At 45.2% G+C, this 13,242-nt stretch overlaps 1 protein-coding gene across 3 annotated transcripts in view; it reads right to left on the bottom strand.

The window, feature by feature from the left end:
• The window catches only part of BBS9 (Bardet-Biedl syndrome 9), a 374,874-nt gene that overhangs the window by 180,914 nt on the left and 180,718 nt on the right, over window positions 1-13,242 (bottom strand). For 2 of the 3 annotated variants that reach the window (XM_066584494.1, XM_066584497.1), the window contains exon 12: window positions 9,196-9,249. In XM_066584494.1, coding sequence (XP_066440591.1) covers window positions 9,196-9,249 — 54 coding nt within the window. The remainder of the gene's footprint in view (window positions 1-9,195; window positions 9,250-13,242) is intronic. The other variant, XM_066584495.1, reaches the window with a different exon arrangement.

Genomic DNA, 13,242 nt, shown 5'->3' with positions numbered 1-13,242 from the left:
ACATTATGGCCATAGTTTTCCAATAGAGCCAATGCTACGACTATTTTCTACAACTCACTAAATAACACACACATTGTCCTTGATCCCAATGTTCCATTTTGGATAATTAACTGAGTCGGCACACACAGGTTAAAAACGTTCCCTTATCTCCCAATGTCAAGTAACATACTCAGAGTCTGAAGTGCACTCTTGGAAGAAAGCCCATGACATTAAGGCACACAAGCGCATGCAGAACACAACCCTTGTCTATGGCATTACCTTTCCTCATTCTGTAAATGACAAGGTGTGTTTACACAGTACTTATACATCTATCAGGGGCAGAGATTTGGCAGGACATGTTGGCACGCTTGTCCCCATGACAGCCTACAAACAGGAAATGGTAAAGTGAACGGTATTTTATTTCCTGAGAACCTGCAGGCACAATTCGAGGTAAACAGAATGACAGTCAAGGTGGCAACGTGAGACGGATGATTAGAGCGAGAACACAGAACAACTCAGAGCGGCGCAGGAAATAGGAGAGGGGGGTAAGATCTCTGCTAAGCAGCTATCGGCGCAATCAGCCCCCTTATAAAGACGGGTTTTAACTTTCTGGCATTTTGTGGAAAATAAACACCTTTCGCATTTCCACAGATTACAAAACATCTCCATTGAGTCAATCCAAAGAGTCACCTCATACCCCCGTTACACTCCAAACCCAGACACTTCGCAGAGATTCATTCTGCAGTAATTCTCTCCATCTCATGCTACCAGATTCTGGAGACGTAGGATGTGATCAAGTGGTCAGGTTTTTTGTTTATTAAAGGGGTTGTCCCGCGAAACAAAGTGGGGTATACACTTCTGTATGGCCATATTAATGCACTTTGTAATATACATCGTGCATTAATTATGAGCCATACAGAAGTTATTCACTTACCTGTTCCATTGCTAGCGTCCTCGTCTCCATGGTGCCGTCTAATTTTCAGCGTCTAATCGCCCGATTAGACGCGCTTGCGCAGTCCGGTCTTCTCCGTGTTGAATGGGGCTGCTCGTGCTGGAGAGCTGCTCCTCGTAGCTCCGCCCCGTCACGTGTGCTGATTCCAGCCAATCAGGAGGCTGGAATCGGCAATGGACCGCACAGAAGACCTGCGGTCCACCGAGGGTGAAGATCCCGGCGGCCATCTTCGCAAGGTAAGTAAGAAGTCACCGGAGCGCGGGGATTCGGGTAAGTACTATCCGTTTTTTTTTTCAACACATGCATCGGGTTTGTCTCGCGCCGAACGGGGAGGCTATTGAAAAAAAAAAAAAAAAACGTTTCAGCGCGGGACAACCCCTTTAAATCTAAAATCCCATTTTATGGACGTTTCAGAGTGAAAAACCTTAAAAGCAACAATATTGGGTAATTCTTAGTGGAACAGTTAATTTCCTGATCACCTTAAAAGGTCATAAATCTCTTAAAAAGGAAGAAATCAACCATTTTAGGTGTCAGATTTTAGTATTTGTTTTTAATCACTAGGTAAAGTGGAGTGAGCTGACATTAATCTGGATTCGGGGGTTTTGCCCTCAGTCAATACAATGCAGTTTACTGCTTGGTATGAGAGTTTTCTTCCTTTTGGTGGAGAGCAAATTTACAAACTTCAGACAAAAAAGGAACAAAGTAAGTCTACATAAACTGCCTAAAGACTCCGGGCACCTATGGGGGGCAAAGTGCTTTTCACTTAAATGGCTGTATTCTGGGCTGACAACTATTTTTGTAGTAGGACTTAATTAAAATAATTCTGCATCACTTGCCTCCTGCAGCTTCTACAGATCACTGTATATAGACGCTGCAGTCTTAGCGCCAATTAGTCATCAGTGAGTTAGGCTGGATTGATGGCTTATAGCCCTAATACACGGGACAACAGTTGGGTGAACGACTGCATGAGCGCTGACGTCACCGCTAAGGTCGTGCAGAGCGTTTACACTGAAAGACTCATCCCTGGGTTCTCGCTCAGCTCTTCACCTTCTATGTGAGAGAGGAACATTGACATGTAACGAGATCTAGGGTTAGCTTTATCGCGGACTGAAAGTTAGCAATAACGACAAATAGTGAGCACATTTGTTTGCAGTTATTTGTAACAATTATCACTCAAAGTCATGCGTTTGAATAGAGTCTGAGCGGTCATCATTACGTGTAAATGGGCCATTAGCGGTCAGCCCTCATCTCTCCTGTTCTGCACTTTTTATCCGGTCATTTATAACCGCAGCAAAGATAAACTTAGTTATGGTCATAAATTAGCTGATAAAAAGTGCGGAAGAGGAGAGAATATCTGGAAACTAAGCGGTCAGTCCTGCTTCACTGTCGGATCTCCTACTGAGACACACACTGCAACTTCTATATAAAGTGATATGTAGAAGCTGCAGAAGACAAATGGTGGAACAGTTTTAATTAAACCCTATTACAAAAAATGTCAGGCCAAAAATACATGCATTTAAGTGAAAAAATGCCCTCCAAACGGTGCCCAGAGGCTCTGATGTTTTCAGTGAAAGCCAGAATCACTCCCACTACCCCCAAAAATAGGAGGGGCAGAGGCAGAGGCACAGCTAAAGCATTTAACTGGGAGAACCCAGCAACTAGCTACTCTTACTTAGACTACGTCTAGGAGTCTGACATAACTTGTAGTCTAGGAGTAAATATAGTTATATATAGAGATGAGCGAACGTACTCGTTTAGGGCGATTTCGCAATCGAGGACCGCTTTTTTCGAGTAACTGACTACTCGGACGAAAAGATTCGGGGGGCGGTGTGGTGGAGCGGGGGGTAGCAGTGGGGAACAGGGGGGAGCTCTCTCTCTCCCCCCCCCCCCCCCACTCCCCTCTGCAACCCCCCGCTCACCCCCGGCGCCCCCTGAATCTTTTCGCCCGAGTAGTCAGTTACTCAAAAAAAGCGCTGCTCGATTGCGAAATCGCCCTAAACGAGTTCGCTCATCTCTAGTTACATAGTTTTCCTAATGTAGATTAGCTGAAGAAAATAATTGACGTCTCTGTTGTCGGGTCTTTGATGCATCTGTATTTAGTGCAAAATCTCAATTTGAAGTAATGGACAATTTGGGGGAAAGAATTTTTTGTGTATTTTTTAGATTTACATTTTCTTTGGTGAGCTATGGCATAAATACAGGCCTGAAATTAAACTGAACCCTTTTCATTGTGTATGCATTTGCTTCCATTATCATGTAGAAGAAAAAACCTGGACGTGGCAGATGGACCCATCATATGGGTTGTGATCAAAATATGTACTAAGGATGTTGAGTTTTCATGCGGTTTGTGTATAAAACGGTCATACAATTTTATTCAGATATGGAATGTGTAAGGGTTCATGGCCACGGGCGAGTTTTCACCACATGTGTTGCACAGCTGCGTGATATGCTGTGAATGGAGTCATTGAAAGTCAATGGACTTTCCTTGATCCAATCACATGTGCCTGTAGACACTGCCTGTAGATACGCACGAGAAATAAACTCGCAGCATACTCTATTTCTCTTCGTACCACGCAGCCTTAGCCCCATACATTGGTATAGACCGCGTATCAAACAGAGCGGGGAATTGAAAAAAAAGGTATCACGCTGCGCATGACCGCATGCCTGTAATACGCGTACATGCGCCATGCACTCGCAGCCATAAACGGTCTCTGACAGTCGTCCGAAGGCAGAGACAGTGTTTACAAATATTGGAGACCCGCAGTTTTACCGATACGTTAGTGGACATCAGACCTAAGAGGACTGAGGTGCACGTTGTTTGATAGCTAACCAAATAGAATTATAGATTCATTTACTAAGTCTCCAATGTATAGTGAAGCATAGATGGACAATGTATCCAAGTGGCGCAACATTCCCCGTTTTATTACAAGAGCATCTTCCTACTTCAGCAACATATGTGGCATCCAAACATGAGCATCTAAGAACTATGTACATTCAAAAACTGGGTGCAAGGGGTAGTTTTCAGGCTATTGGGGTAACACAAAGTTCTTCATTCCTATTGGATGTTAAAATCAATTATTCAATAACCTGGAAGGTCTGTTGATCCAACAACACACTGGCATTAGATGCCCAACTGATCCAATGTATCAGCATATGGTACTGAGCAGCTACGAGTACTATCAGCATATCCGAACTGTCGGCATATGGCACTGAGCAGCTATGAGTACTATCAGCATATGGCACTGAGCAGCTATGAGTACTATCAGCATATCCGATCTATCAGCATATGGCACTGAGCAGCTGTGAGTACTATCAGCATATCCGATCTATCAGCATATGGCACTGAGCAGATACGAGTACTATCAGCATATCCGATCTATCAGCATATGGCACTGAGCAGCTACGAGTACTATCAGCATATCCGATCTACCAGCATATGGCACTGAGCAGCTATGAGTACTATCAACATATTCGATCTGTCGGCATATGGCACTGAGCAGCTACGAGTACTATCAGCATATCCGATCTATCAGCATATGGTACTGAGCAGCTACGAGTACTATCAGCATATCCGAACTGTCGGCATATGGCACTGAGCAGCTATGAGTACTATCAGCATATGGCACTGAGCAGCTATGAGTACTATCAGCATATCCGATCTATCAGCATATGGCACTGAGCAGCTGTGAGTACTATCAGCATATCCGATCTATCAGCATATGGCACTGAGCAGATACGAGTACTATCAGCATATCCGATCTATCAGCATATGGCACTGAGCAGCTACGAGTACTATCAGCATATCCGATCTACCAGCATATGGCACTGAGCAGCTATGAGTACTATCAACATATTCGATCTGTCGGCATATGGCACTGAGCAGCTACGAGTACTATCAGCATATCCAATCTACCAGCATATGGCACTGAGCAGCTATGAGTACTATCAACATATTCGATCTGTCGGCATATGGTACTGAGCAGCTACGAGTACTATCAGCATATACAATCTATCGGCATATGGCACTGAGCAGCTACGAGTATTATCAGCATATCCGATCTACCAGCATATGGTACTGAGCAGCTACGAGTACTATCAGCATATCCGATCTATCAGCATATGGCACTGAGCAGCTACGAGTACTATCAGCATATCCGATCTATCAACATATGGCACTGAACAGCTACGAGTACTATCAGCATATGGCACTGAGCAGCTACGAGTACTATCAGCATATCCGATCTGTCGGCATATGGTACTGAGCAGCTATGAGTACTATCAGCATATTTGATCTGTCAGCATATGGCACTGAGCAGTTACGAGTACTATCAGCATATCCGATCTGTCAACATATGGTACTGAGCAGCTATGAGTACTATCAGCATATCCGATCTATCAGCATATGGCACTGAGCAGCTACGAGTACTATCAGCATATCCGATCTATCAACATATGGCACTGAACAGCTACGAGTACTATCAGCATATCCGATCTGTCAACATATGGTACTGAGCAGCTATGAGTACTATCAGCATATGGCACTGAGCAGCTACGAGTACTATCAGCATATCCGATCTATCAGCATATGGCACTAAGCAGCTACGAGTACTATCAGCATATCCGATCTGTCGGCATATGGTACTGAGCAGCTATGAGTACTATCAGCATATTTGATCTGTCAGCATATGGCACTGAGCAGTTACGAGTACTATCAGCATATCCGATCTGTCAACATATGGCACTGAGCAGCTACGAGTACTATCAGCATATCCAATCTGTCAACATATGGTACTCAGCAGCTATGAGTACTATCAGCATATCCGATCTATCAGCATATGGCACTGAGCAGCTACGAGTACTATCAGCATATCCGATCTGTCGGCATATGGCACTGAGCAGCTACGAGTACTATCAGCATATCCGATCTGTCGGCATATGGCACTGAGCAGCTGTGAGTACTATCAGCATATCCGATCTATCGGCATATGGCACTGAGCAGCTATGAGTACTATCAGCATATCCGATCTATCAGCATATGGCACTGAGCAGCTCTGAGTACTATCAGCATATCCGATCTATCAGCATATGGCACTGAGCAGATACGAGTACTATCAGCATATCCGATCTATCAGCATATGGCACTGAGCAGCTACGAGTACTATCAGCATATCCAATCTACCAGCATATGGCACTGAGCAGCTATGAGCACTATCAACATATTCGATCTGTCGGCATATGGTACTGAGCAGCTACGAGTACTATCAGCATATACAATCTATCGGCATATGGCACTGAGCAGCTACGAGTATTATCAGCATATCCGATCTACCAGCATATGGTACTGAGCAGCTACGAGTACTATCAGCATATCCGATCTATCAGCATATGGCACTGAGCAGCTACGAGTACTATCAGCATATCCGATCTATCAACATCTGGCACTGAACAGCTACGAGTACTATCAGCATATGGCACTGAGCAGCTACGAGTACTATCAGCATATCCGATCTATCAGCATATGGCACTAAGCAGCTAAGAGTACTATCAGCATATCCGATCTGTCGGCATATGGTACTGAGCAGCTATGAGTACTATCAGCATATGGCACTGAGCAGTTACGAGTACTATCAGCATATCCGATCTGTCAACATATGGTACTGAGCAGCTATGAGTACTATCAGCATATCCGATCTATCAGCATATGGCACTGAGCAGCTACGAGTACTATCAGCATATCCGATCTATCAACATATGGCACTGAACAGCTACGAGTACTATCAGCATATCCGATCTGTCAACATATGGTACTGAGCAGCTATGAGTACTATCAGCATATGGCACTGAGCAGCTACGAGTACTATCAGCATATCCGATCTATCAGCATATGGCACTAAGCAGCTACGAGTACTATCAGCATATCCGATCTGTCGGCATATGGTACTGAGCAGCTATGAGTACTATCAGCATATTTGATCTGTCAGCATATGGCACTGAGCAGTTACGAGTACTATCAGCATATCCGATCTGTCAACATATGGCACTGAGCAGCTACGAGTACTATCAGCATATCCGATCTGTCAACATATGGTACTGAGCAGCTATGAGTACTATCAGCATATCCGATCTATCAGCATATGGCACTGAGCAGCTAAGAGTACTATCAGCATATCCGATCTGTCGGCATATGGCACTGAGCAGCTACGAGTACTATCAGCATATCCGATCTGTCGGCATATGGCACTGAGCAGCTGTGAGTACTATCAGCATATCCGATCTATCGGCATATGGCACTGAGCAGCTACGAGTACTATCAGCATATCCGATGTGTCGGCATATGGCACTGAGCAGCTACGAGTACTATCAACATATCCGATCTATCAGCATATGGTACTGAGCAGCTACGTGTACTATCAGCATATCCGATCTGTCAGCTAATGGCACTGAGCAGCTACGAGTACTATCAGCATATGGTACAGAGCAGCTACGAGTACTATCAGCATATCCGATCTATCAGCATATGGCACTGAGCAGCTACGAGTACTATCAGCATATCCGATCTGTCAGCATATGGTACTGAGCAGCTACGATTACTATCAGCATATCTGATCTATCAGCATATGGTACTGAGCAGCTAAGAATACTATCAGCATATCCGATCTATCAGCATATGGCACTGAGCAGCTATGAGTACTATCAGCATATCCGATCTGTCAGCATATGGTACTGAGCAGCTACGAGTACTATCAGCATATCCGATCTATCAGCATATGGCACTGAGCAGCTACAAGTACTATCAGCATATCCGATCTGTCAGCATATGGCACTGAGCAGCTACGAGTACTATCAGCATATCTGATCTATCAGCATATGGTACTGAGCAGCTATGAGTACTATCAGCATATCCGATCTATCAGCATATGGTACTGAGCAGCTAAGAGGACTATCAGCATATCCGATCTATCAGCATATGGCACTGAGCAGCTACGAGTACTATCAGCATATCCGATTTATCAGCATTAGAGATGAGCGAGCACCAAAATGCTCGAGTGCTCGTTATTCGAGTCGAACTTTCAGTGATGCTCGAGAGTTAGTTTCGAGTAATGAACCCCATTGAAGTCAATGGGCGACTCAAGCATTTTTGTATATGACTGGTGCTCCGCTAAGGTTTTCATTTGTGAAAATCTTAGCAAATCACCAAAGTCATGTAAAAAACACAGAAATGGAAAGGGCAGGCGGGGAGCAACATGCAGGGCTGCATTTCGGGCTCCGAGGTCTCACTATTAAGCCACAATAGTGGCAAGAGTGAGACACCCCCCGCACTGTCAGCATAAAGATCGTTCTCCTCTGCCACAGCTGTAACAGCTGTGGCAGAGAAGAACGATATTAGCCCATTGAATTCAATGGAGCCGGCAATACAGCCGGCTCCATTGAAAGCAATGGGCTGCCAGCGAGCGCGGGATGAATTTTCGGGAAGGGCTTAAAAATATAAGCCCTTCCCTGAAAATCATCCAAAACTGTGTGACAGCTGAGAGCTGCCCTTGATTGGTCCCTGCGCTGAGCCAATCAGAGGCAGCCCTCACTCACCTATTCATGAATTCATGAATGGGTGAGTGAGAGCTGCCTCTGATTGGTGAGGCTGTGACCAATCAGAGGCAGCTCATTCAGCAGGCGTGGATTTTAAATCCCCGGCTGCTGAATGCTACTCACAGCAGTTCAGGAGAACTGCCAGCCAGCCGCGGCTGAACTCCGTCTGCCGGGACAAGGTGAGTATATATTTTTATTTTTTATTTTTACACACTTTTGGATGATTTTCAGGGAAGGGCTTATATTTTTAAGTCCTTCCCGAAAATTCATCCTGAGATCGCCGGCAGGCCATTGCTTTCAATGGAGCCGGCTGAATTCAATGGTCAGTGCTCGTTTAATCGAGACGAGTACCGTGTGGTGCTCGTCTCGAGTAACGAGCATCTCGAGCACCATAATACTCGAACGAGCATCAAGCTCAGACGAGTATGCTCGCTCATCTCTAATCAGCATATGGTACTGAGCAGCTACGGGTACTATAAGCATATCTGATCTATGAGCATATGGCACTGAGCAGCTACGAGTACTATCAGCATATCCGATCTGTCGGCATATGGCACTGAGCAGCTAATAACTGATGGAAATATGTAAATTCATTTATATAACTTTTAGTTATTAAAGTGAAAACAGATTGTCTTCCAATCAAGTAAGGGACAGGCTGAACAGGGAGGTATCATACCTACCTTAACTGTGACCGAAGGGACAGCGTCGCCCTCCACGGCGCCCTCTACAGCCTGCTGTGCAAAAGAAACACATATTGTAAAATAGCTTTGTGACTTATTTTAGTGGAACAAAGGCAAACAAATAACAGGGAGGCAGCTGCCACATGGACACTAGTCAAAGCGATCATATTATAGTACAGAACAGGATAAGATGAACTCAAACCAGTCATTTGAGCTACAAAATTGTAAGTCAGCTAAATCTAGATATATTTTAGGCATATATATAATATCTATATATACCCAGTTGAGTCCCATTATTAAGGCCACCTCCCACATCCGGCGGGGTGCAGCCCGTGAAGGACGTGACGTGTGGTGGGCTGGCTTGTTGGGTATATAAGGTGTGCGATAGGCTGCCTACTCACATATCACTCTTTGTGTCAGGGGTAAGGGCGCCTGCACGCGGCAGAGCCTGATTCCTCATATGGGAGCCTGCAGCGGTCGTCCGCGTGTACCTGTCTGTTTGCTTCTTTCTCTGTACTGCGGATGGTCGCAGTGCGCCCCCCTCAGACATGGGCACTACAGATTTTTTTTTGTTTATTTTTCCCGCAGTCTTGCTAGGCGATGACACAGAATCTGTAACCTGTCTGCACTGTTAATTGCGGCCGGACCGTCTGTGAGGACACCGCACTAAAATGGAGCATGCTGCGATTTTTCCTCCACTTGTGGTTTCCACAAGTATGCACGAAAAAGCATTTTTCCATAGCATGCTATGAACGATATTTGGTGTGGACGCCCGCAGCGGATTCCACAGCAAAAGTCCATTTGTGTGCAAGCAGCCTAAAAGGGGCAATTTATCACAGTTGCAAAAAGGGATGATTACTGGCTTTCGGACAGCGGTATTTCTCAAGCAGCGCAGTTTGTGAACTATTCGCATGCTGCTGTGGTGAAAGCGTATAGGGAGTGGCTGCATGGCACCATTGCGAAAAACCGACATGGAAACTGCGGAGCACCATGTGCCATTGATGTGCGAGGTGATCGTTGGCTACGAAGGTCTGCCAGGGGCAACCAATACGCTACAGTAGAGCAGCTCACCATGAAAATGAACCAGGGCGATACTAGATGTGTGTCTAAAACAACAGTTCAGTGGACCCAACTTTGTATGGGGCTCTGAAACAAAGGGTGGCCTTCTCCATTGGGTCACGTTTCCTGCTTCATCAAGCAAATGGATTTTGGGGTGTCAGGGGAGAAACATCAGAGAACAAACACCTGGCAACCATTGCTGGAAGAACACAAGCCGGTGGCGGCAGCGTTATAGTCTGGGGAACTTATTCATGGCCTTCTCTAGACTGCTCATCCGTGTGGAAGGTATTCTGAGCCGACTTGGTTATGAATCCATTCTTCCAGAGCCGTAAAACCATGCAAGCTGTTTGTCTACTCTGAGGCAGATGGGATCGTCCAGCAAGACAATGCGACATGTCACCGGCTAGAAATGTCTGACATTGGTTGGAAGAGCGCGACAAAGACTTCCAATTGGCCCCTAATTTCCCAGACTTGAACCCAACTGAGCATCTGTGAAAACACCTCGATCACTATGTTTGCTGTATGGATTCTCCCCCATGCACCCTCCAGCAGCTATGGGACACACTGCAGTCACATGACTCAGGACACCTGAGACCACCCACCCGCACCTTATTGAGTCACTCCTAGCGGCTATCTGTGCTGGATATTAGCTAGTGGTCATACTAATGTGACTCCACTTTGTATAATTACAAAAATGACAAATGTTATATGTGACAAAATTGTTGAATGGTGATTTTGCGTCACAAAATGATATTCAGTATTGAAAATGCTATTCTATACAAAAGGAAAAAAATTCAGTAATTGTTTATTAACAATGTGCATTTCCTACTACCACCAGCACAAGTGGGGGAGCGAAGTACTTATATATATAAGAAAACTAGCTGATATACCTGGCCTCGCCCGAGTTAATTTAATACAGGTGTTAACGTGTTGTTTGCACAGAAAATTTTATGAAGTCGAGCTTACTTTAGAGGAACCAAGGAATAAAATATGTATGCACAGAGGAGCGTTAGATTCTCCTCAGGCTGCATGTACCTATGTCCCTCTGCAGAATGTGCCACTCCTCCCACTCTCATTTAGAACCTAAACAATGCTTGTGACAAATTTCACACTTGTACTACACTGAGAGGTTAAATTACATAGGGGTGCACTTACTTTTGTACTTAGCATTGAATAATCGTGTTGTGATCCCTTTACTTTTCCTATTTAAAACCTAAAGCAAGATCATCCTAAATTTAATGTTTGTACGACATCGGGAAGTTAGAGAATTAGTGGCGAGTCAGTCAGTCAGTGAGTGAGTCAGTGAGGGCTTTCCCCTTTATATATATAGATAAGTCTTTCTTGTGACAGATGATTTTAAAAGAAGGAACTGAAGATCAGCAAATCTCACCCATGTGAATAAGCCCTTATGGTACATAAACACGTAGCATAATCAGGCCCAATGCCCACAGATTAAAATTCCGCTGTGAGATTTCGCGTGGAATGTCCAACGTTGCACGCTGTCATAGGATTGCATTAGTTTATGCAAATCTTTTGCTGACAGCTGCGATTTGACCACGTGAAAACTTGGGCGGTATTAAAATCGCGGCATGTCCCACTTTTGTGCGGGCCTAGCAGAGGCTCACACAGAAACGTCACCACTGACGCGCCGGCTCTGCACTGTGCATGCATGGCTGTGCACCAGCCGGCACATCGCTGAGCGGAGAGTGAAGACACCGGAAAGGTAAGCGGGAGGTCAATGTCGGGGCATAAATTACATCCCGCAGCGTAAATCTCACAGTCAGAATCCGTCCCGGCCGTGGGCATGAGGCCTAAGGGAGAATTTTCCCCAGCAGAAAATGCACACCAAAATCCATGTAAATTGATGCACAAAAAAATGCAGATTTTGGTACGGATCCGCATCAGAATTCACCCCTTCAATTAGTAAGAGGAAATCTGCTGCAGATCTGCACCAAAAACCAGGATCAAAATTCACACAAAACCATGCAGATTGTGATGAGAATTCTGTTTTAGATCAGCACCAAAATATACAGCTGAAAATCTGCTGTGGATCGACACCGAACCTGTTATGTGTGAACATACGAGTAAGATGAGGCTGCTCAGACAGCATCTTTGTATTCTGACATGTCCCAATGTTGCTAAATAGAGATGAGTGAGTATACTCACTAAGGCACATAACTCGAGCGAGTAGTGCCTTAGCTGAGTATCTCCCCGCTCGTCTCTAAAGATTCGGGGGCCGGCGGGAGGTGGGGAGCGGCGAGGGAGAGCGGGGAGGAACGGAGGGGAGATCTCTCTCTCCCTCTCTCCCCCCCGCTCCCCGCCGCAACTCACCTGTCACCTGGCCAGTCCCCAAATCTTTAGAGACGAGCGGGGAGATACTCGGCTAAGGCACTACTCGCTGGAGTAATGTGCCTTAGCGGGTATACTCGCTCATCTCTATTGCTAAACACTCCTGATGAATACCGATCCCGGTACGGGTCTGGGTGTTCATGGGTAGCTTAGAGCCATGGAAAGCCAAAGAATTCCAAAGAAAACCACAGTCCAATCAGTTAGCTTGACCTACCGTATGCATGATTAGTGTACATGGTGTTCTATCCAGAGGACCGCGTTAGTCGTGGAGATATGAATGTGTAGCTAGGAAACTGCAAAAGTGAGGAACTTTTAGTAGTACTGCGCTGCACTATGAATGACACGAGGAATGAGCAGGCAGAAGACTGGCATTTATGGCCATTCCGGAGATTATTTAAGATTCATTCATGATGTAGCTAGCTCCCAGTATATATAGGTGAGCTACTGTTACCTTGCTTAGCCATTTCTCTCTATCTGAACCTCCCGGCCTCTTTCCCTCAGATGGTCATGTGATCTCAGTTCTGACCAGCTCAGATCTACTTTAACAAAGTTATGTGATCGTTTTTTAGTCAATTTCTCAGCCTGTGTGATTGTGTTACACAGGACCTGCCTGTAAGAGGCGCAGTCATTCCTGTCACA

This window comes from Eleutherodactylus coqui, chromosome 12, assembly GCF_035609145.1.
Source record: "Eleutherodactylus coqui strain aEleCoq1 chromosome 12, aEleCoq1.hap1, whole genome shotgun sequence".
NCBI classification, from domain to species: domain Eukaryota; kingdom Metazoa; phylum Chordata; class Amphibia; order Anura; family Eleutherodactylidae; genus Eleutherodactylus; species Eleutherodactylus coqui.
This window is presented reverse-complemented; position numbering and strand designations above follow the sequence as displayed.